Source organism: Elephas maximus, chromosome 2 (genome assembly GCF_024166365.1).
Source record: "Elephas maximus indicus isolate mEleMax1 chromosome 2, mEleMax1 primary haplotype, whole genome shotgun sequence".
Taxonomy (NCBI): Eukaryota; Metazoa; Chordata; class Mammalia; order Proboscidea; family Elephantidae; genus Elephas; species Elephas maximus.
Genome location: NC_064820.1, coordinates 86485482 through 86512849, shown reverse-complemented (window position 1 = coordinate 86512849; position 27368 = coordinate 86485482). Strand labels below are relative to the sequence as shown.

Sequence of the window (27368 nt, the reverse complement as noted above, 5' to 3'; positions counted from 1 at the left end):
CTCATGTGCTTTTAGATAGTCACGTTTGGGCAACAAAATTGTCGTTCTCTTGAGAACATTTATAAGCATGTGGTTTATATGCTCACAGTGATGGAGGGCCATCTTATTTCCACAGAGAAGTTGGAGGGTTGCCTGCTTGGGGCAATTTTTTTTCTTCCCCAAAAGCCTGTATGATTAGTAACCACCACTGCAGTATACACATACACACACCAGATTTAACAGTCTGTACCATAAGGCATGGAAGAGACACTTTTGGCATGAAAATTTTTTAGCAAGTGTTTTCAGTAGACTTGTCTTCACCGTAAAAGTAAGGTAGTAACAATAGAACTTCTCTTTGAACTAGGCTCTGAATATACTCAGAAGTATTCCAGGGAGATGAGGGAAAGACTCAGTGGGAAGGGAAGGGGCTCTCTGCCATCAGTTCTACCACAGTACATCTATTCACATCGGTTTTATACTGGGCATCTAATGTAAAATTTCATTAAAAAATAGGATTCCACTGCTTTAGAAAAACTTTAATATAACTGCTATAGAATATCTGGTTGTCATCGAATTGACTTAATTGAGACTGCCAAGAAGAATTAGTTATACTCAGCTATCCCTAAGGAGCTAACTGTATTTAACCTGTAAGATGAAATTATTTATTATGATCCATTTGAACAAAGATATATCATCTGCTCAGAAAAATGTGAATGTTGGCATAATGATGTTGAATTGTTCTTATTAAAGAGCCAACACCTTTAGCTGCTTCTTAGGAACCACCTTTGGTTTCTAACAGCCAAATTTGTCAGTGTCGTAGAATAGTTATCTCTTCATTTGCACCGGGATATATGGGCTTTCAAGTGGAGCATATCTGAAGAAGAAAAATTGGGATATAATGAGGGTTAGCCTAGAAAGCTGGAGCATAAAGAAGATGGGATGAAGAAGGTGGATCAATCCAGTGAGAGAATCTGCAAGGTGGAATGAAAAAAGTCTGGGAAAAATTTCCATAAATTGAAAGTGAAAATAAATTGTGAAAATGTCTTAACAGTGTTAAAGGTAAATACTGTAACATTGAGATAAGCCATTGTTTTCAATGTGATCACAGTCATTTCTTCATTTTTTAAATAGTTTCCAATGGGCCCTGGGTCAGATGGTCCAATGGGTGGCTTAGGAGGAATGGAGTCACATCACATGAATGGCTCTTTAGGTAAGGATGTTAAATTTGATGTTTAGTAATAAATTCAGAGCAAAAGAGTTAATTCTATGTAGCAGATGGCTGCAAAGTTTTTCCACGTAGAGCATTTCATTTTGAATGCTTCACCTTTTACTTCAGACTGATGGTTGGTTAATCTCTGTAATTGGTTAAGATGAATGGAAACCATTAAAATGGGAAATGTGAGAATTGCTTTAGCCTCCCTCGTATTCAAAGGTATTTACTTTAACTTGTCACTCTGTGACTGGCAGTGTTTCATGGTAAAGGAAACATTCGTGCTTTGGGCATATGTAATGCATGCCTGGCCTAGAAGACTGTAGTCCTCCCAGCTTGTTTCTTTGCCTCCAGAAGTCTATAGACACAGTCTCAGGGGATTTCTGCATTTTGGTAGTTATCTCTCTTTTAAATAATATTGGTAATAATATTCTGGATAATCTGAATGATTCCTCTGTAGATGAGCCTACTCACTTTGTATACATGATAAAGCTGATTTCAAGTAGTATGACTTTAATGATTGAAAACATACTTCATAAATGATGGCCTCATAGCAAATGAAGCCAAATACCTGCAAGGGAAATGAAACATTTCCAATAGTAAGAAATAGAGGAACTGGCAGATACACCGTATGTATAGGGAGGTTGAACGCAAAACCAAAAAGAAGGCGTTTCTTTTATGTTTGTATATATTTAAAGGAGCCCTGGTGGTAGTGGTTAAGCAGTAACCAAAAGGCTGGCAGTTTGAACCCACCAGCCACTCCATGAGAGAAAGATGTATCAGTCTGCTTCCGTAAAGATTACAGCCTTGGAAATACTATAGGGCAGTTCTGCTTTGTCTTGTAGGGTTGCTATGGTCAGAATGGTCTTAAAAGTGACACGTTTGGTTTGTTCGTTTTATATATATATATAGATACTTAAGTAACATAATAAACTGAAAGTTGACAATGGAGGTGAGGTTTGTGGTATTTTTTTTTTCTGAAAAGTGTTTATAATTTACCAAGGCTGGAGAAACTGCCCATGAATAACTTAGGTTATACACAGATTCCGTTCCTCTACCTGAGGTCAGCGATTACCCCTTTCTGATACTTTGGAAAACTGCATAACTTCAGTAAATTGTTTGCAGTGCATTGACAGACTTTGTGCTTTTAGGGATCCATACCTATTTTGCCTAGATTTTGCCTAGTCTTGTCCAATTATAGTAGCCACTAGCCAGGTGTGACTATTATATTTTTTAAGTTAATTAAAATTAAATAAAATTTAAAATTCAGTTCCCCAGTTACATTAGCCACATTTCAAGCACACAGTAGTCACATGTAACTAGTGCTACCATGACAGACAGCACACAAATATTTTTATCATCCCAGAAAGTTTTATCGGATGGTGCTGGTCTAGAATTTTATTTTTCCAATTTATTACAAAATAATTCACTTTCCAATCTTGTTATTTTTTAAATTATTCACAAAGCATGATATTTGGTCTTAGTTAGAAGGTTCTGAGTTATATTATTCACTAGAATAGAATTTGTAGAAGAGTTTCACATATACTTGGCATATGGCTCATTACTTTGTACAGTTACGCATATTTATATATGTACATGATTGCAATATATATTCAGTATTTAACAATTTATTATGCCTATTTGGGGGTGGGGATTTATTAATTATGCTAATAAATTCTAATAACATTTGTAACTATTGACTGAATATTGAACTATTAAGATATAATACCAGACAAATTAATTTTAAAAATAAAGTAGTTAAAAATAAATTAATATTGTGGTAAAGATCTGATCGTTGTTCTATATATGATTCCATTTCCTGCATCATAAATTAATATTGATTATTCATTCCTCCCAAGACTCTAAATAAAAAACACAATATTATTTTGAAGACATTTTTAGTTTGGATGTGTTACCACGAATATTTATTGACTGTTGTCAAATTGTTATTATCCTTAAGAATACTTTGCTTTTGGTTATCATAGCAAAATAGGTTCAAAATATTATCAGGTATTGTTTGAAATAACCATTTTATATTTTAACGGATTTGCAGAAGCATCATTTTCCGAAAATATATTTAGTAATCTATTGATATATTAAGAAACAGTGGTGGTGCAATGGTTAAACACTCAGCTTCTAACAGAAAAATTAGGGGTTCGAACCCACCCAGAGATTTGCAGGAGAAAGACCTAGAGACCTGCTCCTGTAAAGATTACAACCTAGAAAACCGTGTGGGGCAGTTCTACTCTGTCATATGGGGCCACTATGAAGTCAGGATCGACTTGACAGCACCTAACAACAACAATCAATATATGTGCATTTTGAAAATTCGAATTGAGTAGTATATATATAGACGGCACTGGGTTGTTTTTCTGGGAGTATATATAAGTGATCCTTTTATTCCCTTTCAGGAATCTATGATAATGATGGTTTTCTTCATTCTGGCATTACCAAAAAAAAAAAAAAAATAGGTGACTGGGAACTAGAGATAGAGCTCTTCCTTAACGTTTGTCATGCTGATTCACTGTATAAGTGAAAAGGAATTTTTTCAAATTCAAAAACTTAGGAGCTATACACTAGAAAATACAAACTGCTACATCTATTTAGAGTACTTAATTTCTAAAGGAAATGATTACCTAATGAAGGCTTTCTTTTTATATTTTCTTTCAGGCTCAGGAGATATGGACAGTATTTCCAAGGTGAGTTCTTCCTGTCCTCTGTGTTATTTTTTGTGAATATTTCATTCCACTTGGAACTCCCACTAAGGTTATAGAGTAACCTTATCAATCTTGTCCTTGAATAAGAGTTTGAAAATAGAAGTCCAGATATAATTAATTGGAAGTTAAAAATACTAATGTACATAATCTATATAGAAGGATAAAAGCTATTGTTTTAAGAATGTTCTTAAACATGCTAAGATTCATTTACAGGAGATACTACATATGACTGACACTGAAGCTATAACCAATTCAATCACATTATGATATAGTTTAGATGACCTTTTTAAAATATAAAGAAGCCTAGAGAACATGAAAAGAAGTGAATTTTTAAAAAAATATTATGTGTCAGGAGGGCATTGCATTTATACATCTCATTAGCCTTTCAAGCCTTCAGTAGGCCATGCTGATATCCTCAAACATTATTCTCATTTCCCAAAATGGAGTAAAAATGTAGTTAGAGAAAAATAATATTAAAACAAGTAAGAAAGTATATATTTGTTTTTCCTCTATCAGTAATTTTAGTACCTAAAATGAATCCTTTGATTAAATGCTTTCTGTTTTTTTGAAGAAGAAGAAGAAGGATACCTAACTACTCTTTAGGTCATTATAAATTAAAAATAGTTCTGTGCAGATCAAAAATATATTTAGAATGGCTAATAAGAACTCATTATTTATTACCACTAGAATGATTGTCTTACAAATCTGCTCTCTATTGATAAATACAAAAATTCATTAAAGATTGCTTAGTTTTTCTACTTCTAATCATATTCATGTATAGTAATGTACAATTTCTGATGCCAAGGAAAAGAAGATTGAGGTACAGCACATTTTAAATTACAACTTCAAGCTAAAAAAAAAAAAATTATTTGGCATTCTGACATTATCCCTTTACTGCCTGGCTGCACGGCCTGACAAGTTCTGCGGGCACTGTGATGTCTGGTTAGGAACATTCGGGAAGGTCTTTTTGTTTTCTAGAAATAGATAGATACATTTAATAGAGAGCCTTCAAAAGCCTGTTTTCAAAATAAGATGCCCCATATATCTGCATTAAAGCCTTCCCTCTGGGAAGTGCCTTTGCAAATCAGATGACCATGATTGTGTTGGCTACCTCAGGTAATTCTAACAATTGATACTAGCTGCATTGTGCTTTGTGGTCCTCAGGAAAATTTCTAATGCCATATCTGAGATGTATGTTCCAGTATCTAGAGATAATTCTCAGTCATACAAGGGTGGGATCACCCACATTGCTTTTGGCCGTCTTCCTAAAAATTTCCACTAATGACCCATAACCTTGTACGTTAGATGTAAACATAAGTCTGTATGTGAAAGTACTTTGTAATTTATAAAGCACTTTAGAAATTCAGAGTCATAATGATTAATTAAATACCATCTTCTATTCTGCTCTTATATCAAATCATTTGGTATTTCTGTGGTCGTTATTTTCCCATTCCTGTTCCTGCATACAAGGTTTTTCCACTACGCTTTGCCTACTGCTGATAATATTCTCCTGCCTCATGATGTATTGGTTATTTTGTAAGCATTAATTGGCCACCTATTGTGTACTTTTGTGTACTGGGCATTGCCTTGTGTGCACTATGGGGAGATTTTATATAAAAGACTTCTTTAAATACAACATAACCTCTGTGTTCAAGTGGTTTATACTTAGGCAGGAGTTCCTTCAGTCAGGAAACGTTAATGTGCCAAGGCATTATGCTTGGCTCTGAGAATCCAGAGATAAACAAGGTAGCTCTCTGTCCTCAAGCTCAGTATATCTGAGGGAACCAAACAAATATAATAAGGAAATACTTTTACAGAGCAAAATTCAAACCTCCTGTGCCTCCAGAAAATATTTCTTGCAACTGAAGCTGTCTGACTTCCAGAACCTTAGTCCCAGTTAGAGACCTCATACCATTCAAAGGGAAGCTAATCAACAACCATAGATCTTGGCCATAACCTCAGTGTGCTGGTCTGCATTCTAGCTCAGCTGTACCCCTTGGGAAAGCCAAGACTGACATTTCATTCTTTTTGAGGACTAGCAGAGTCAAAAACACACTCTATAAAACTTGTTATTTGTGCCTGTGAGAAATCAATACAAAATCAACTTCCAAAAGGCTTGGAATAATGTCAGTGTTATTTTATTCTAGTTATAGACAGAGCTAAAGTTTCTACAGGTGTTGAGTTTTTCAGTAATGGGAAAGATTTGGAATAATTTTCTGAGAATGGGTAGAAGAAGGGACAAACTTATTAAATTAAGAGCAAATATGGGAGAATATTGAAGGAGCCCTGGTGATGCAGTGGTTATAGTCCTCGGCTGCTAACCAAAAGGTCAGTGGTTTGAACCCATCAGCCACTCCATGGGGGAAAGATGGGGCAGCCTGCTTCTGTAAAGATTTACAGTTTTGGAAAACTTTAAGACCAACCTAACCCCTTTCTGTGCATTACATTCTTACTTTCATGATAAAATCTACTGAGGATACTGCACAGAATTGTGGCTACAGGTAAATGTAACGTATCTGTATACATTTCATTGCCACCCTCATAACCTGCTCTGGACTGGCTTTTGTATCACTGTCATAGCTGTTCCTCAAGTGCCTGTATTAAGTGTGCTCTTTAGCCCAATATCCTCATTATGTCACTCAGTGATCATGGACAGTGCGATTTCTTTAAGACTCCCCATTGAGGAGCTTTTATTGTGGTCATACATTTTGTAGAGATGACTTAAGGTGAAAAACGTTTTGCCCTATCACTTCAAGCTTTTCAAATATGGTCCAGTGAGCTGGGTGGGAATACGTTTCAGAGATCTGATACTAGCCCGGTTTTGTGTGTTGCCTATGTTCTTTTAATTCTCCATTAAGTGTTTTTTATAAAACAAAAGAGAGAGGGGGAGCATGTGTAATGCTAAGCTACCATGCTATGAAGAGATTGCATAGAAGATAGAAATTACTGTAACACTGACTATATTTTATAAGTATTTATATTAACAATGCAATGTAACTTTTAATTCTAAATATTTTAAAGTCAACACTTTGAGCCAGGAATCAGATCTGAAGACAACCAAACTTTCAAAAGTATAAATCTAGAAATGACACAAGGCAGTCCTGTAGCAGAGAATGAGAGCACCGGGAGAGTGAGCGAGATGGTGCCCCCAGGGCTCCTCGTGTACTCCTGGGGATGAGAATGTTACACAGGTGCTGAGAGGGCTCATTTCATACATTTATTTAAATATGTGAAAGTAGGCAGCTTCCAAATGCATCCTTAAACTTCCTCATATACATATTAGATCATTTTTTATTCTGCCATTATCAGTTTCCCTATCATGTATGAAATGATAGAAATCTCTCATCACTAAAAGGACTTTTAGATTTTAGGTAAATCTGACAATATTTAAATTAAGCTTCCTTTTTGAGCTAAGTCAGCATTATCATTCCCGTTTTCAAAGCACAGTTTATTATTTCATTAATAACTTTAATAATAAACTTTATTATAAAATAATACACTTAGTTAAATTTTACTTAAGTTTATTTGTTCAGGCGTTCAGGTTATCCATGTTCATTTCAAAGTAAAGTTTCTTTTCTATATACTTGGGTAACTAGCATTTTCAGAAAAAAAAAATAGAATCGTCTGTATGTTATTAACTATGGTTCCTTAGCCCCTGAGGTTTATGGGCATATAGAGCTCGTATGGCCTTCAGAGAATCCTCGTTCTCAGATCTTCCCTGTGGGGCGCGCAGCACGATGAGATACAGGCTGTATCTCCGCCAGCTCATCTACCTGCCTCTGCTTTACAGCTTAACCATGTTCTGGAAAAGCACACATTCTTTTGGGAATAACTCCTTCATAAAATTTTAATGTTTATGACATAACTTTTTAGTTAAGTCAAAACCCTGTGAGCAATTTTCTTACAACATCTAAAAACTTATTCCAGAACAGAATATAAAGTGGCCATGGATTAGGGAAAAATTCTAAAAGCTTTCTTCCATTTGAGTTGATAAAAAATTTTAACCCTGAAGTTTTCTTGCAAGCCCATAAATTGGACCTTGGAAGATCCCCTCAGTCACAACCATAATACTGTATAAACATACTTTGTATGCCAAAGGCATTCTGTATTTCCTATTGATGTGGGATTATCACATGTCCTCACAGGGCTAAAATTGCACAGTAGTAATGAGACTAGCAGATTTAAAGAGAACATGAAGCATCGTACTGCTGTCTTAGTGTTTGATTGAATTGCTAATATTAGCCATTTTGTAGAAAAGGTTCAAAGTAAATCTACTCAAACTAATGATAGGAAAAGCTACTAAAGCAGTTTACTTTTGAGCCTTCTTTTCTCTTAAAGTATACATTGTATTTTCAAGTCCTAAGGTGTTTTTCTTGTTCTTAGCTGCATTAGTTAGCTATCTTTTCTTTATGATTCACATAAAAAAAAAATAGTTAAAATAGTGTTTTTCTATAAAATGCATGTAGAATTAAAGGCAAACGTTTATTTAAAATCTGATTAGTGAAATTACCAAGGGAAGTGATTGTCCTACCACACCTTACCAGCGGGTAGGCTCTCTTCATCATGCCCCTACTGGGAATGTGGTTTAAACTCTCCAGAGTTTTAGGAACTCTATAAGCTGAGGGTGGGAAACTGAATAAGTATTGATTCTGAGACTAGGAAAAAAAAATGTGACGGGTAATTTTGTTTTTGCTTTTTGTTTTCATTTGGGAAAGCACTGGTTCTTGTCAAGGTGCAAAGAATGAACTAGAATATATGGCAGAAGTCTAAGATTAAAATTATAACTCCGTTTTACTCTTAGAGGTACTGCTACAGATTTCATTTTGAAACAGTACAATGCAAGAGGGAAATTAAAATCTTCAACAATGCCTTGTTTTCTAAATCTTGTTTACAGAATTCTCCCAATAATATGAGCCTGAGTAATCAGCCGGGCACTCCAAGGGATGATGGCGAAATGGGGGGAAATTTCTTAAACCCTTTTCAGAGTGAGAGTGTAAGTAGTTTTTTGATTATACTGTTACATCCAGATTTTATTTCTGAGGCTCTTCTGTTAGAATTAATAAAGCCATTATTACTGTCATTTATTTAGAGTTCAATAAGGTTGATCTTTTAAAAGTTAGAATTTTAAGTAGAATTTCTTTTAAAAAAATTACAAATTTTTTTCTTTTTTACACTTATGTACCCAGTTACAAAACCCATGATACTAATTTTCTCATAGAGAACACTCACTGTGAAGGAGCAAAATGGAAATAGGTTGATAGTTTTTATAAGTTTCCATGTTACTACAATACCTGAAGTCACTGCAGACAAAGGTCTGTTCTCAGTACTGACCTGAAGGCTCCAGAAATTACCTATAAGTGTGTCCTTTCTTCATGTAGTGGACATCACTGGACTGAGGGCCAATATTGACAGTCCGTTAACCTGTTATTTACATTTAACTTGAGCTGGATGCACAAGTCATTTTTTGAGTATGATTATAGTGTTTAACCAAGACTATCATTCCATATCTCCTCAGAAGCAAACAGAAGCAAAGAGTGAAGCACTAAAGTTCATGCATTCATGTAGCAAACAATTGCAGAGCACTTAGCACCTAGGCAATATGCTAGACACTGGAAAGATCAAAAAACAGTATGGTACCTTTTTCAAGGAGCTTAACATAATGCAATGATTTTTGTTTCATCTTGTATTTTAAATTTTTTGTGGTAAAATCTATATAACAAAAAGTTTGTGGTTTTAACCATTTTTAAGTGTACAATTCAGTGACATTAATTACATTCACCGTGTTGTGTTACCATCACCACTATCCATTTCCAAAACTTTTAAATCACCCCAAACAGAAACTCAGTACCCCTTCAGCAATCACTCCCATTCCCTTTTCTCCCCAGCTCCTGGTAACCACTAATAAACTTTTGCCTCTGTGCATTTGCTCAGTGTAGATATTTCATATAAGTATTATAAATATTGATATAATACTTGTCCTTTTGTGTCCGACTTATTTCACTCAGCATAATGTTCTCAAAGTTCATCCATATCATGGCATGTATTAGGACTTCATTTCTCTTTTTGTATATACTGCATTTTGTTTATCCATTCATCTGTTGATGGACACTTGGGTTCTTCCCACCTTTTGGCTATTGTGAATAGTGCTGCAATTAGCATTGGTGTACACATATCTGAGCCCTTGCTTTCAAGTCTCTTGGGTATATACCTAGGAGTGGAATTGTTGGCTCATATGACAGTGTGTGTATGACAGTTATGGAGCCCAGTTGGTGCCGTGGTTAAGAGCTCAGCTGCTAACCAAAAGGTAAGCAGTTCAAAACCACCAGCCACTCCTTGGAAACTCTATGGGGCAGTTCTGCTCTGTCCTATAGGGTCACTATGAGTTGGAATCAACTCAATGGCAGCAGGTTTGGTTTTTTTGGGGGGGGCGGGGGGTTATGGCAATTATATGTCTAACTTTTTGAGGAATGGCCAAACTGTTTTCCATAGTGGCTGCATCATTTTATATTCCCACCAGTAATACACAAGCGTTCTAATTTCTCCACATCCTCACTAAAACTTGTTAGTTTTCAATTTTCTGATCATAGCCATCCTGATGAGTGTGAGCATGCAATGATTTTTTAACAGAGATTACACACTAGAGTCACCTATAGATTTTAACTTCAAGCGGTGGGTATGGGAATACTTAGACGTTGAAAAGTGTTATTGTGATTCCGATGCATATCCTCTGTTAGGAACCACTGAACTGAAACACAGCAGAAAGGATCTCAACACCCAGACTAATCTCATCTCCATTGAATCAGTGCCTCCACATGAATTAACATCACTAAAATATGGTCCCTTGGTGGCGCAAATGGTTTGCACTCGATTGCTAACCTAAAGGTTGGCAATTTGAACCCCCCTCCGCCCACAATACCGAGGAAGATAGGTCTGGCAGTCTGCTTTCATAAAGATTACAGCCAAGAAAACCCTACGGAGCAGTTCTACTCCGTAACACATGGGGTTGCCATGAGTCAGAATCGAATCTATGGCAGCTAGTAACAACAGAAAAGTTTATTATGGAGAATCTACCAATCGCAAGGAGCCCTGATGGCTCGGTGGTTAAGAGCTCGGCTCTAACCAAAAGGCTGGCGGTTCGCATCCACCAGCTGCTCCTTGGAAACCGTATGGGACAGTTCTACTCTGTCCTATAAGGTCACTGAGTTGGAATCAACTCAAAGGCAACAGGTATGGTAATAGATACTAGTCCCAAAGAAAATCAGAAGAGAAGACCACCCACATTTTGCCCTAACCCAACCTTTACCAAAAGGGAACCATCACAACTTGAAACAATGTAGCATGTCTGCTCTTGAAAGGAGTGGCTCCTTACCAAAGTGGAACACAGATTGAGTCTTCTGTGGATTCTTTTACTTCTTGGCATCAATCTAGGGTCTCTGCATGGGACAAGGCTTCCCTATTTTTAGAGTTTACTGTCTTTAAAACTAGAAATAAAATTATGCATATCTTCAATTTGTTTATTTGTAGGATATATATCATTAATGAGTTACGAAGAAGGTATTCATAAAAATTCATACAAAAATGTAAAAGACTGATATGTCAATGATGAGGAAATAGGAGAAACACAAATGATATAGTTTAACTCAGAATGCTTGGAATCATGGAAGTTACTTTCCAGATCCTGGTTTTTTCACTGGTACGCTGCAGGACTGCAGTTAATTTTGCTGTGTTCTCTTTATCTAATTAGAGACATTTATTTCCTTTTTTGCCAATTCTGCTAGCAATAAAATGGCATAATTCAGTGAAGTATAGAATAATTACTTCAGTTCAGTTTAACATTTACTGAGCTTGCTATATGCAAAGAACTGGGCTGAGGACAAGGTATTCTGAGAGAAATATAACACACACCTACCCTCAAAGAATGCACTCTGATGGGAAAAACAGGTGTTTATACAACACCAAAACGTAAGTCAGATTCACAAGAGCTCTAATAGGTATAAGCCAGGTGTTTTAAAAGTACAGAGGAAATGATTAAAGTTACAGAAAAAAACTTTTTAAAAAAGGTTCAGCATGACTTTAACCTTATAGGAAGGAAGAAGTGGCGCTGTCCTCTCTCCTTCCTTCCCAGATTTTCCACTGGTGACTGCTGCCTTATTTAACAGTCTGAAGAAGAATACCACTTCAAAACTGGCCTCAGAAAGTTCTTCACGGGGAACAAAGTACAGTAAAACCTGTGAAAGCTGGAACTTGGGTAAGGCAGAAACTTGTCAGAGAAGGAAAACTAAAATATTTTCCACTAATAAAGAGGATAGGAAAGTGGTAAGGCTGCATCCTGTGAAAGGAAGAAAACTTGCAAGAACCAGAAAAACAAGGCAGTCCCATCAAGTTCTGGCTCTCACAGGTTTCACTGTATCAGATATAAAACCCCCGATGCCCGTTGAGTCAATTCCAATGCATAGCGACCCTATAAGACAGAGAAGAACTGCCCCATAGGGTTTCTAAGGCTGTAATCTTTACAGAAGCAGACTGCAACATCTTTCTCACTTGGAGCAGCTTGTGAGTTCGAAATGCCAACCTTTTGGTTAGCAGACAAGCATTTTAACTGCTGTGCATCAGGGCTGCTGTGTTAGATAAAAAAAAAAGTCATTGCCGTCAAGTTGATTTCGACTCATAGCGACCCTGTAAGACAGAGTAGAACTGTCCCATAGAGTTTCCAAGGGGCATCTGGTGGATTCGAACTGCTGACCTTTTGGTTAGCAGCCATGGTGCTTAACCACTATACCACCAGGGTTTCCATATCAGATGTAGCAAGACTTAAATAACTCTTTTAAAAAGAATTGACACCTTTGAGTTATGGCGTTGGTGAAGAATATTGAATATACCACGGACTGCCAAAAGAACAAATAAACCTGTATTGGAAGAAGTAAAGCCAGAATGATCCTTAGAAGTGAGGATGGCGAGACTTTTTCTCACATCTTTGGACATGTTATTAGGAGGGACCAGTCCCTGGAGAAGAACATCATGCTTGGTAGAGCCAGCAAAAAAAAGGAAGACCCTCAGTGAGACGGATTGACACAGTGACTGTAACACTGGGCTCAAGCAAAATGATTGAGAGGATGGTGCAGGACTGGGCACTGTTTTTTTCTGTTGTACATAGGGTTGCTATGAGTCAGAATCGACAAGATGGCACCTAACAACAATAACAACAAAGAACTTCTTTGCACAGAATAAACATCAACCTCACCCTTTCACCATAGCTGGACTATGCACTCGCAAAACAGCACATCCTTCTGTAAATACGTGTACAGAAAAGAGTAGCTGGAGCAGGGCTGCCCTCCTCCCTGATTCCTGGCCCGGACTCCCCACGCAGACCACAGCTAGAAGGTAAAATGTAAAGGCACTGGGCAGAGTTAGCAGAACACAGACGCTCCTTCCTTTTCCATTCCTTCTTCTCCTCTATTCGCACCAGAAAAAATCCTAAAAGGAAATATAATTAGATGGTGGACTGAGAAACTGCACCACTACCCTGGAGGGTACTGTAGCTTTGGAAGCAGGTCCAGACTGGCTGCTCTGTTCTTTTGTCTCTGGTGAGGAGAGCTGCAGTGTTATGAATGATGTCATCGTTATCCAGGGCTCTCTCTATCACATCACCACACGTTTCTGTTCAGACCTTTTTAAAAGATCAAGAAATGAGAGCAATGAGGAAAGAAGACAGAAGAGATTCAGTGCTGACAAATATAATGATTTAAGAAAGTAAACAGGCTAGATATTTCCAATAAGTAAGCTTCCCTGTAATTAAGGAAAAGCAGGACAATTTAATGAATTCAAAAAGAAAATATTTTCCAATAAATGAACATGCAAATTTGAGGATTTGTTTAACGCGGATAACTCTGAGAGGTCCTTTTTTTTTTTCATTTCTTGAGCATCCTGCTTTTTGAGGATTTTGTCAGTCCTTATCGTGAAGTTAAACCACAGAACCAAACCCACTGCTGTCAAGTCAAGTCTGACTCATAGCGACCCTGTAGGGCAGAGTAGAACTGCCCCATAGGGCTTCCAAGGCTGTAAATCTCTACAGAAGCAGATTTACCACATCTTTCTCCCTCAGAGTGGCTGTCTGGTGTGTTTGAACTGCCACCTTTGGGTTAACAGCCAAGCGCTTTAACCATTGTACCACTAGGGCTCTTTAAACCACAGAACCAAACCAAACCCATTGCCGTCCAGTCGATTCCAACCCATAACGACCCTATGGGACAGAGTAGAACTGCCCCATAGAGTTTCCAAGGAGTGCCTGGTGGATTCAAACTCCTGACCTTTTGGTTAGCAGCTATAGCTAACCACTGTCACCACAGTTTCCTAAACCACAGAAAACCAAAAAATCAAACCCACTGCCGTCGAGTCGATTCCGACTCATAGCGACCCTATAGGACAGAGTATAGCTGCCCCGTAGAGTTTAAACCACAGGAGTGCTTATTATGTATCAGGCGTTATCCTAGGCACTTCACATGTGTTACTTCATTTAATTAATATAGAAATGAAAATACCCAACCCAGAGTGAGAAAGCTTGCAGTGCCAGCATGTTTTACTGTACAGCCAAATGTGAACCAGAGTCACTATCCCGCCTCTTTATCATTCCCCCCACCCCTTTCTTTTTTGATCTTAAGCAAGACCCTTTATTTCAAGAAACAAAGATGCCCCCTAGTGTGCAAATTCTGTAAAATGTTTGTTTTTGAAAGTACAGACTGCCAAAAGGCTTGGTTGGGTTCACAATGTTTTTTCATGCTTTTTAAGTGAAGAAAGCAATTTGTCTAATTTCTTGAATTAATTTAACAGAATAGTTTCCCTTTGTCATTACATAGATTGAGTAAACATGATACTAAAATCATGGTCTCAAATAGGCATTACAAACAAGGTGGTAGATTATCTCCTGTTGTCCTTGAATTTTAAAATAGCTCTGCTTTTCCTTGATTATAGGGAAGCCTACTTATTGGAAATGTCTAACCTGTTTACTTCTTTAGATCATTATATTTGTCATACATACGGATGTGACTAAGGGTTTACACACGCTTTGTTATTTTCTGCTGTTGTAAAAAAATCATATAAGCCTAAATTGTTTTACGTAGTCACATAAACACTAAATCTATTTCACTTCACTTTACCTTGGAGCACCTGAAATGTTCTTTATTTCTCTCCTGTTAAGAAAATAAAAATATTACGTAGATGCTTAGAAATGGAAATGTAGTGAGATTTGAAGTTTTCTTGCAATGTATAGACAGGAACTTATACACATTGTTCAGAGATTTAGTGGACACCTCTAATGGCATCCATGGTACATGAACTGGGTATAACAAGGGGAAAATCACAGATTCTTTAGTTCATACTAGGGCCATTTCAAAATATATCTTCCATAAGAAGGTAAAATAAGATAGTGTATGTTTGAGATATATATGTTTTACTCTTTTGCTAAACCAAATGGTGATACTCTCAGCACCTTTGCAAGAGCCATTTTATCACCTGAGCAGAACCAGTCCCACAAAATAGTTTTGAAAAAGGGCCACCTGGTATCACAGCATTTGGGCACAAACATTGCAACATGTCATCGCATGTTGGTGCAGCAGTACAGTAGAAACCCTGCAGCGTAGTCTCGGACAGCACACGGTGGATATTTTTTGTCTCATTCTGATACTCCATTTAATACCTGCTCTTCCTTTACTTCTGGGAAAGGATGAACCATCTCTCTTCCACCTTGAATACTGATCAGTGGCTGAGATCCCTTTTTGCTTGTGCCCTCTGTGAGTTTTCTGAGCAGTCTTGTGATTTCCCTAAATTGCACTTAGTTGAAGCAGTTTTAACCAAGGAGGTAGCAGATGAAGAGTTTACAGCCTCAGGAGTGCAAATGGCACATTGCTTATACAGACAGATGTAATAGATGTTCTGTTTTCCTGTACCAGATATGCTGAGAGTATCATTTTACAGTTATTTGTACTACTCAAAAATAAATTTTATTAGACGCTTGTTAATTTTTCTGAGTCATTGTGCTTGGAGCTGATGCTTCCATCCTCTCTGACTGCATCTGGCCCTTATTTTCTCTATTGTCGTACACTGTTTTTCACTCAGTTTCTTTCTGAGGCAAACCTAACTCTCAACATCCCAAGGAATTTGTAGTGTTACCATTTTTCTGTAAGATTTGCTTAAGATGTTTGAAATCTCACTGATTAAAAATGTTAATAATTGGTAGTGCCAAGAGATGGTTGAAGAAACAAGCCTGTTGCCCTCAAGTTGATTCCGACTCATGGTGACCCTATAGATAGAGTAGAACTGCCTCATAGGGTTTCCAGGGAGGAGCTGGTGGATTCAAACTACCGACCTTTTGGTTAGCAGTCACCAATAAAAATGCTTGGTAACAGAATATGTGCCTGTGTGTGTGTTTACATATATATATTTACATGTATGTACTTTTAACAATGTATATATCACAATGAAGGTTATAATATATTTTTATCCTTTTCCCCAATTTTATATGATATTTGAATGAACTGGAGTAATCCTTGTGGAAAAATAATTCAAGAATTTTTAAAACCCAGTTATCTAGGATGTGCATTAAATGAGATGGTCTCTAGAGTTAAGTGTGGCTTACCCACATTTTTTTCAAGCAGTTTCTTTGAAATCTTTTTGAAATGCTTTGGTATCTTTTACTGTTTTAAATTATTGCTACAGTACAACCAATAAGAACTTTGTTTTAAAGTAGTGACTGATGATCTAGCAGTGCTATTTAAATTCAGAGTAATTAAATACAGCTAAATTTTTGGTTCCTAAATGGAACTGTACTAGTTATATTTCAACAGCACAGTAGCCATATGTGGCTGGTGGCTACTGTATTAAACAGCGCAGAATAGAACATCTCCGTCATCACAGCAAGTTCTACCAGACAGCGCTGATCAAATCAGCCATTCTTCTTGTAAATAACCGTAGCTATCCATTTGTTCAGTTCTTGTCTATGATTGTTTTGGGGTTTTTTTTGTTTTGTTTTGCTTTGCTTTCTTTTTGCTGCTACTATGCAGGGCAAAAGGAGGAGAGGTTTTTCTGTCAAACTGGACCCCTTTCTCTTCCCTGGCGGTCTTCCCCTTTTATCATCCTGTGCATTACAATCTAATTTAGCTTTTCTGTACTAAAAGGAAATTTTAGGCTATTAAGTGATTAAGAAGTAGGTTTGTCTTGATTTGACACATGTTTAAAGGATTAGCAATCCTCCCACCATGGCCCAGTGACCCTTTTTCCAGGCCTAACCATCTGCCTTGACTCATCAATCGTATTTTTTTATTTGAGCCCTAGGTCCACCCTAATGACTGCTGGTCCAGACTTCTGCCACCTGAGCCATTGTCACTCTGGTTTCTTCCCTGGGAAATACTGCTTTCTAGCCATTCATATATAATCCATTCTTACCTCAGTACACACCTTATACCTCTTTTCTGGTTCCTGTGGTCTGTCTCAGCCCGTGTGGGATTCACTTCATTCTGTTCTCTGCACTTTTCTAAAAAGTTTGCCGCCCCCTCACCCATGATTATCACTGTTCCTGGTTAAACCCTGCAGCCTGAGACCAATCCATTTGACTTTATCGCCTCTTTCAATGTGGTATAATCATTATGAGTAAGTTAAAAGGAATCCCGTTTTGCCTTGGTCTTTTTTAATAGAGGTTTTTAGTATAACATGTAAAAATATTTAAGGGTCTACATTTATATTTTTATTTAGAAACCCTCATCATCTGGAGATTATTACCATTTGGGAGTAGATGCCTTCCCCACATCTCACACATCTGAGACCTGCACCATCCAAAATGGTAGTCAGTAGCTGCATGTGGATATTTAAATTTAAATAAATTCACTGGCTACATTTCAGAGGCTCGGTATCAATATGGTGGCTTCTATGTTGGACACAGATTATAGAGCATGTCATTCAGCGAAGAAAGTTCTATTGGACAGCACTGCTATAGAAATTCTCTTTGATAGCCCGTTCCCCCAAAATATGAGGGTAGATTGGCATAATTATCAAAATAATTGCTCTTTGTCCTCCTCTCAGTCCCTGTATGAGACCACTTTTTTAAATTTCTGAATGCCTCACCTTTATCAATTGTCAGCCCCATCAAACTGCCAAGTAAGTGTGTAAAAAAATGCCCCCACCCCAGCTAAAAATAATTGTGGATTGAAGTTGGAGCCACAGATGAGGGGCATGAGGCTTACGTGCTGAACTATAAATCAGACTCTTAAGTATTTTAAATGCTTTTAATGAGAACTTGTCAGCCAGCTGGGCATTGCTTTTTGTTTTATTTTGTTCTGTTTTGTTTCCCCATACTACTAATCTAAAGTTTATTGAGCACTTTCTATGTATTCAATAAATACACCGCTTTAAGGGTTTTACATTTAATTCTCCCAATTACCCCTTAAAATAGATTCTATCATTAAACCCATTTTACAAGTGAGGAAACTGAAGCAGAGAGATTAGGCAGCCTCTCAAGTTTAACACAGCTAGTAGATAGCAGAGACTGTTCTCAGAGGTATTTCATTGTGATCCAACCCAAATTGTTACAAGTGCCCAGGAAACAGGAAGGAGAAGACTGAAGGACTGGGTAAGTATCAGCCTCTAAAACAACAACAGGAGCCCTGGTGGTGTGGTGGTTAATGGTTCAGCTGCTAACCAAAAGGTCAGCAGTTCAAATCCACCAGCCATTACTTGGAAACCTTATGGGGCAGTTCCACTGTGTCCTATAGGGTTGCTATGAGTCGGAATTGACTCAAAGGCAGTGGGTGGTGATGGGTAAGCAGCAGCAGGCCTAGGGAGAAAATGGGACTGGTTGGTTTCCAGAGAAAATACTGAAAATTTTAGGACTAAGGTGACATAAATTAACTCTTTTTTTATAGGTTCTTATTTTTATGGTGTCTGAGGTTAAAAGCTTGAGCATAAAAGACGATAAGAAATTAAAATTCACAATTACTGTTGTTACACCAAGAAGAACCTTAGTGGTCTGTAAAAGAATTGTTGTTAAAATATGGTTTCTTCTTTCCTTCCAGTACTCCCCTAGCATGACAATGAGTGTGTGATCCATTACCAAGTCTCCTCATGAAAACCACAGTGAGTCAGTCCTTCACAGAACTCCTACGGAAGAGAATTATTCATCGCAGTGTACAGTTAAACAAAGGAATCTCAGTCGTACCAAACCAACCTTTTTATTTCCTGCTCTCTCCCCTATTTTGTGAAGAAAGCGGGTCCAAACGTGATTCAAACAACTGTACGGAGTGGCATATTAGAATTGCCCCAAACTGAACTGAAAATACTTATCTGTGTATGTATATGTGTGGGAAAGAGAATGCATTGTATATGTGTATGTTATATGGACATTCGCACATACATGCATTGACCCACAGGACATTGTAAAATATCACATGACATATTAAGTAGAAGTAAGTAGGGACTTTTATTCCATCCTTTTTTTCACGTTTACATTTTAATTATTAAAAGTTGCTCCTGCCCCTCCCTGAACTATTTTGTGCTGTGTATATCACTGCTTTATATAAGTTATTTTTTAAGGTGAACTCAGATGTTATGGTTTTGTAAATGTCTGCGATCATGGATAGGAATAAAATTGCTTATTTGAGAGCTTTCATTAAATTGCGTCTGATGCCAGTTATCCTGTGAGTCACAAAGTGTACTGTCTCACAGAACAGAAGGAAGCGTGCCGTCATGTCTATGTCAAATCAAACAACTTCTCAGTTACCTTCAGTGAAAAGTATTTGTGGACTTTTCACTTAGACGCTTAAAATCAACAAAAGCTTACGTGGAGCCTAATGATATATTTCTGCAATAACAGCTTTCAGTGGAATTTTTGATTTGTCTGTCTTAGATGATACAGAAAATCATTAAGTCCCATTGCTCAGACCACAGCAATAAAATAACAGGAGTTGTTGTATTTTTAGAAATGTTTTCTCTTTAACGTGATAAAGCCCACAAGTGATAACAGAGTCATTTGCTTGGGTTTGTCACTTCTCAGAAGGAGTACTGAAGCTAAATTTTTAATACCACACTTATGTGAAATGATGTCTGATTTTTAGTCAGCCTTCTTGTGAACATTTCCACATAGACTTTGCAAAGCAGATGCAGTGAAATGATTGAGACCTTCAGCACCAGAGGAAGAGGAATTTTTGCCATATGTGAGGGGCTCTAGGGTGCTGCCTTTCTACCCAGGTAGCTTCCTTACCAGCCCCAGAATTGACTGGTAAAAGTCCGTTCTGCGCACACCTCCTCACTGGCAGCAAAGTGCCTGCTCTGTTCTCAGAATACTGGGGTTTGATTCAGAGGCAAATCATCTTAGTAACTTTGCTTCATCTGCCTGTTGACTTCAGCAGGCTAAGTCCATGTTGGGTAACTGACTTTTCAGAAAAAGGTAAAATTTTTTTTTTAATTCTCCACTTCCCTTATGAAAATATCTCGTTCTATGGCGCTTTCCAGATCTTTCACTTGTGTGTGTCCCATCACATGTACAGACACCTAAATCACAATAGGAAAGTGAGAAGAGTTTGATTTCACACTCTAAAAGATAACTTGGTGATCCTTACTCTTATAATTGTGATACGAATATTCACTAACATCAACTATATATCCAAACTCCAGAGACTATGAGAAGCATTTTTTCATCTCAGGTAAGAGGACCCTTCTGCTTCCTTTAGGCTTATAGTCTGTGTATTTGCTAACTCCTGGTGCCCAATGACTTATTTCTCTCAAACCCATAATGATTTATTCCTTCTGAAAATAAAGATTTTTTCCTGTGCATGTCAGGGATGCTGGACATAACAGTCGAAGGGGGAAAAAAAGAAACTGAATTAAATTTATGTTACAGATTTAAACTCTAATAAAATGAGTCAGCATTAATTACACAGTGTGCAGGAGCCTCGGATTGCTCCAAGGCCTCAAGCTGCAGGGACCTTTCATGAAAAATTCAAACTAAGACATCTTTAACTCAAGCCGAGGAAACGTGAAGACAAACACTTTGTACAGACATCTGAATATACCAAGGGTAATTTTAACTATCACTTTTTATGACAGTTTCTGCAGAAAGTGACATTGTTTGATTTTTAGGCTTAACCTTATAATGCTAGAATTTTCAAACATTGTCTTGACTGTTTTCTCCATTTCATTGACTGTTTTCTCCATTGTTACTGATCTTGAATTTCTTTTTTTTTTTGCCTTCTGAGAAGGTATTATTTCTTATCATCACAAAAAAATCATGAACCTGACTTTAATTGCCCTTATTTAGGAGTAATACTGGAATATAAATGGCACCAGGGGTTCCATTATTTCCAACCTATATGGTCAAAAAAGAAAATTTGATTTTTTTTTTTCAAGCTAGAGCAATCAACTCATATTTCTTTTTCTCTCCTGGAACTTACAGATAGAAAATTTCCTGGAAAAGCTGAAAAATTATTTTTCAGGAGAATATTGAAAACCACAATATAAAGAGACTTAATATCCAAATAATTTTCTTATGCACTGAACAGAAAATAGTGTATCTGTGTGTTAGTTTCTAATTTTGAGTCATTTAAATCTTATCCTTTTATAATATGAGCATTTAACCTTTCTCTTATCTTTTCCATCTCTACCCATGCATTTGTGTTGGTCCTGATATAAACTAGCTGTTGTTACGGTTGCTTTTACACATTTCCCATCACAGTAATAACATCAGTCATTCTTGGCTGCATGGAACATAACCTGCTACCTGCAAATAAAATAAACACACAGAGTTTGAAAATACCTGAGAGGTGAAAACATTCATTCTCATTACTCTGCATTCTGCCTAACTCAACTACAGTTGAAAATACATGTCACATTTTTCCTAAGGTATGTATGATTCTTAACCAGCTTTTTTGTAGCAAAGTTGCCCATGGAAACAAAGGCTATGAGGTGCCACCGATCTGGTAATAACCCACATGTGTGATGGGAGAATCTCAGCACCCCTTTAAAAGTGTTCCCAGTTTGGACTCCATTGCTGGTGAATAGCTGTTTCACAGCTAGGAACCTGAGGTCTGGATTTATTTCTCTATTGCCTAAGGATGAACAAGTCAGTTCTATCCCCCAAGCCATGGAAAGTGCTCAAAACACCCCTTCCCCCGGGAATAAAATTGAGAAAACAACTTCCATTTCTATTTTTATGATTCTCTAAGATATCTGAGGAAACCCTGGTGGCATAGTGGTTAAGTGCTACGGCTGTTAACCAAGAGGTCGGCAGTTCGAATCCACCAGGCACTCCTTGGAAACTATGGGGCTGTTCTACTGTGTCCTCTAGAGTCGCTATGAGTCGGAATTGACGGCAGTGAGTTCGGGTTTTGGAGTTTTAAGATATCTCAACTCTTGCTTTTCATAGAGTCATTCAGTCAACACCACTTCTGTAGTATAAAAAACAGCATATGGAAATTGGTAAATTTAATTTAGGGCGTGAGGAGCCCCCATCTCTCCACATCCTTTCTTCATCATGTCGTTCTGGGAATGCAGCAAAGCACTGAGAACTGCTTCCTCAGTGGAGTCCTGACTGGTGTTTCCACAGCCCTCCCCAGGCCTCTCTCCCAATCCCGGCATCCCCAAGGAGAAATAAGATACAGCCTGAACGATTTTACCTTCTCAGCCATTAGGATTTGCGCCTGAAAGAATGTGTAGTATTTAGTACTAGTAGTAGCTTTCCCAGGGGAGATAATTACAGTTTTCATTTCTTGATTATCACTGTTAATCAGCGGCAGCACCACAAATCATATCTATTTGGCCTTGGAATGCATTAGGGTATTTTGACACTGGTTTTCCCTTCTTTTATGTTTTATGTATGATGATGTCTCTTTCCTTGAAAACACTAATTTACATGAGTAGCCCATGAGTGTATAGTGTGGGACACAGAAGTCCAATAAGGGGAGAAAAGTTGCCATGTATTTTCCAAAAATAGATTAGTCCTTTTTTTCTATCTGATTTCCCTCCTGCTGGAATAAGATACCCAGTTGCCATGAGAAGCAGAAATCCCTGTTTAGTTAAAGCAGGAGTACCCAGTTTTAACCATGTGTGAAGTCTGCTTGGATCTGTGAACCATACCTTGAGAAATATTGGAAAAGTAAAAGAAGGGTGAACCACTATTAATAACACTTCCATTTTTTGCACACAGAGTATGAATATGTGCACTCACATGTGTGTCAGGGGTAGTGGTATGGATTTTGCTCACAAAACACTCCCACTGTGATTTACATTATTTTGTAGCACAACAGATAACTATTTAAACATAATTCTTTGACTATTTCAATGGTAAAATAGCTGAATAAAGGGGTTTTGGGATGGAAAGAGAGGAATATAGCACATAAACAAATGGAGTCTCCTGTGCCCAGCTCACTGTTGAGTTACTCATCTTAGCCTGCCCACATTATGCCTTCTCACGAAGGTGCTACATCTAAAGGTAAGAGCATAGGTAATCATTAAGTCCTTGCTGCCAGGAATTGTGCAATAATTGTAATTTTTTTCTGTAGACGTTTGTTTACAAGAAAATTAATTGGCATTATTAATTTATTTACCAGAACCATCAACTTTACCCATGAACTGTAGTTCAGATTGAAAGGATGACCTGCAGATGAAAAAACACCTGAGACCTCTTTAATTACTTTTCTAAACTATATTCTAAAGAGAAATCCTCAGTTGAATGAATCTCCTAAGGAGAATTTCCTCTGTTATGTTTTCCTTGTTAACTCAATATAATTGGTTTTCCTGATAAAGGGGAAAATAATTTCTGTAACTAATTTAGATGTGAATATTTTTGCTGTCTACACTTTAAAAATGAAATCATAGATATTGTAAATTTTAAAGTGGTAATAGGTGTTTCCATGTATGAGAATTACAGTTTGTCTCTTCTCCCTTTGCAGATTTACTATTCTCAGGATAACTGTTGGACTCATTTTGATTATCCCAGTCATTGAAATGTTATAATCTGTTTCTAGAAATATTAAACATTTCATTTTTAAAATGAGATTCACCATTAACATGACAGAGGTGAATTTTAATATTCCCAGAAAAACTTATAGAAAGGTTTATCCCAGTTAACATTAAAACTTGATCCCACTTTCTCTTTTTGCACCAAATGACCTCAGTGCATTGCCAAGACAGCAAAATCTAGATTTCTCACGGGGTTCTCAGAACATAATACAATAGGTTGTCAGCTAAATTTCCATCATATCGTTCTGCTAAAATTGCTCCGTTAAATGTAATTACACACCTACTTATTAAGAAAAAAAATCAAATAATCTGGCCAATTTACATAATTTGAAAGCAAATATACTTTAAATTTAGCAACATCTTAGAAATTTCATTGATTACTGATTGAAACATGTATATGGTTTTCTATCAGCTCTTATTTCAAAAATGTTTTACTTTCTTTGAATTAATACAGTCGAAACTGACACAAGCTATATGTTGAAATGAATAAAGGACATGCTGTTGTTGCAGACATGAAAAATGAAAAAGTCTTTATGAACAGAATTCCTTACTTGAGATAGCCATCAGCTTACTGAATTGTGTAACCTTTTAGTTTATCTAATTGTGATTGTAAGATTTTAAGTTTTTTTTTTACTACATGTGTTACATTGTTACCTATAATGTCTTCCTGGAAAAAACAGATCTGTAAGGTTTTTATAAATGCACAGTTTATGTATAAATATAACTGGAAACTGGGATGACGCTTAGTGTTCTACTAGTCTTAATTCAACCAGGCCACCAGCTACTTGACACATCTTAAAAATATAGCATCTTCTGTGTGTGTGTGTGTGCATTATTACATTTATTCTCAAATGGGTTTATCACTTAGTGTTTCTGTACAAATACGTGAGCTATTCGTGTAATGGGGAAGGTTGCCATAAAAATGTACATGAATGTTGCATATTCAATTTTAAAAACACAGCTTTTCATTTATAATTTCTACCCTTTCATTTCTAGCTTCTACTACATTATTTATTAAAAATGTAAAAGAAATTATCCATATGAAGTAAGCTTATATGTTTTTTGAATGGCAAATCAAAACCTAACTAATGTGAACTTCTGTATATATAATTGAATTACATATGCCTCATGTAAAAACCAGGAGTCCCTAATATCAAAGGATTTCTATGCATTTAAGAAAAGACTGAGTAGCTGGCTGTATGTGGTCAGATAAACAAATTTTGTATACAAAAAAAAAACTGCTATTAGCAAGTAGATATCTGTTCATGGATAAAAGTTGGGTATTTTATTACAAATAAGATTACACATAACATAGAAGTCTAAAGCAATTATGCAGATAATTCGTGCAAAAGCATACTTTTCCACAACTGCATTAATCTTTCCGATGACCTGGACAGATGGTTGCCTCAGTTCACTATGAGCTTTGGCCCAAATAGGGACTTTAAAGTAAGCTCTGCCTACTATTGTATGGATAAATATGAATATAGGAGGAGGAAGTTCTATAATTAAGATTAAGCATCCCTCCTTAGATATCAATGAAAACACAACACCCCCCAAAAATCTTATTTTCAGTAAATTCTTAAACATCGGCTTCACATCATTTATTATGACTTTGATCAAAATGGGGTCTTCCAGTTCAGTGATGCAGCACATTTGTACATAATGATTAGAAAGGAAAATGCTCTAAATCCCTACTGGCCAGACACCTTATTGAGCCAAAGTTTACCTCTAGTAACTTGCCAGGAAATTTTAGCAAGGTGTCTGGATTTCTAGGGGGTAGAGGGTAAGTAGCAAGACAACTGAAGGGTCCTTTAAAACAGGCAGAGGTCATATAACTAAGAGCTTTTCTGGAAATTGATATTTAACTTATCTCTAATGGTGCCTGGTGGCACAATGGTTAAGCGCTAGACTGTTAACCAAAAGGTTGGCATTTTGACCCACCCAGCAGCTTTGTAGGTGGAAGACCTGGTGATCTGCTCCCATAAAGATTACAGCCTAGAAAAGTCTGTGGGCAGTTCTACTCTATCACATGGGGTCACCATCAGTCGGAAGCCACTGGACAGAACCTAACAACAATGGTACAAAATGGTTATTAGTGGCGGTAGCATTATGTAGATGTAGAGCAGCAGTAGTGTAAATAGATAAAAGTCAACAGAATTGTTTAATTTCCTTGCAGCTCCTCTTGGTTAATGAGATAGCCAATAGCAAAATCGCTCAAAATAAAAGGGGATGAGAGTGCGTACTTAGCCCCTAAGCAATCTGAATCAAGTGTGTGTTCTCATGGTGAAGAAACCCTTTACATCAAAAGAGTCATGAAGATTAAAGAAAATCCCAGAAATTCTATTCCCTACACAAATTTTCTGATAATGTGTATGATGCAGCTTTTTAGAAAGTTCTGGAGCCAGTAGACATTATACAAACAAATGTTTGACTGTCATCCATCTTGCAAAGCTTCCCTTGAAAGAAAGGTTGGGCTCTGCTTGGCTTACCTGCCTTTCTCAGTGTGCTGTGCTCTCAAATTTTACTCACAAGATTGAGTCTGCATCTTACAGTCCATAGTTCTTGATGGAAATAGGGAGAGAACACTTGATATCTAGTCATTTATGGAAGAATATACTTTTAAATGTGTTTGCAATTTAATCTCAGTAATCATATAGATTATGTAGATTGTTACAGGTGGTATAAAAGAAATTCAGCACTACTTATTCATGTAAATATTGTTTTAAAGAAATGGCTTCTGAATTGAAAAGACATGCATTCTTTATATAGTCTTTTATAATTTGGTGCTCACTGTTTTGTCATCAAGTTAGCCATTATTCACTTACGACTGAAGAATATTAAACATACTTTAAAAAACCCAGTGCCTTTGAGTCGAACATACTTAGAGGTCCCAAAATGACCCCTGGTGGCAAAATGGTTAAGCGCTCATCTGCTAACCTAGAAGTCGGCAGTTCAAAACCGCCTGCAGCTACATGGGAGAAAGACCTGGCCAACTGCTCCGTAAAGATCACAGCTTATAAAACCCTATGACGCAGTTCTACTCTGTCGCACAAGGTCACTGTGAGTTGATAATCAATGGCACCTAGCAACAGTGGTCACAAAATTTTTATAACAACATGTGTATGTATCAACCATTGGAAGTGATGTTAATTTTGAGAACTCAGCATGCTATTTCAACAGTTATTAACCAAATTTTCATATAGTCATCTTTATTTGAGAAATACCTAGGCACAATTTTTATTCAATGGAAAAAAACAGCTGAAATTATATTCACTGAAAAATTCACTTAGAATCCAATTAAAACATTCAAAAATACAAGTCATAAATGAAAGTCTTCAGTGAAAACAGAAGCACTAGAAATTGCAAGAGATCCATCTCACCATAGAAGTTCTCAAACTAATGCTCAAATTCAAAATCAAACTGCTCAGTAGACCTATTAATAACGAGAAGATGTTTATTGACGC

The 27368-nt window shown here is 36.9% G+C and overlaps 1 protein-coding gene across 5 annotated transcripts in view; it reads left to right on the top strand.

The window, feature by feature from the left end:
- The window catches only part of SSBP2 (single stranded DNA binding protein 2), a 302711-nt gene extending 281719 nt beyond the window's left edge, over window positions 1–20992 (top strand). For 2 of the 5 annotated variants that reach the window (XM_049866977.1, XM_049866943.1), the window contains 4 exons: window positions 1111–1189; window positions 3860–3888; window positions 8801–8899; window positions 18966–20990. In XM_049866977.1, coding sequence (XP_049722934.1) covers window positions 1111–1189; window positions 3860–3888; window positions 8801–8899; window positions 18966–18995 — 237 coding nt within the window. In that variant the 3' untranslated portion in view covers window positions 18996–20990. Of the gene's footprint in view, window positions 1–1110; window positions 1190–3859; window positions 3889–8800; window positions 8900–18965 lie in introns of all 5 variants that reach the window. The other 3 variants (XM_049866960.1, XM_049866952.1, XM_049866967.1) reach the window with 3 other exon arrangements.
- The last annotated feature ends 6376 nt before the right edge of the window (window positions 20993–27368 follow it).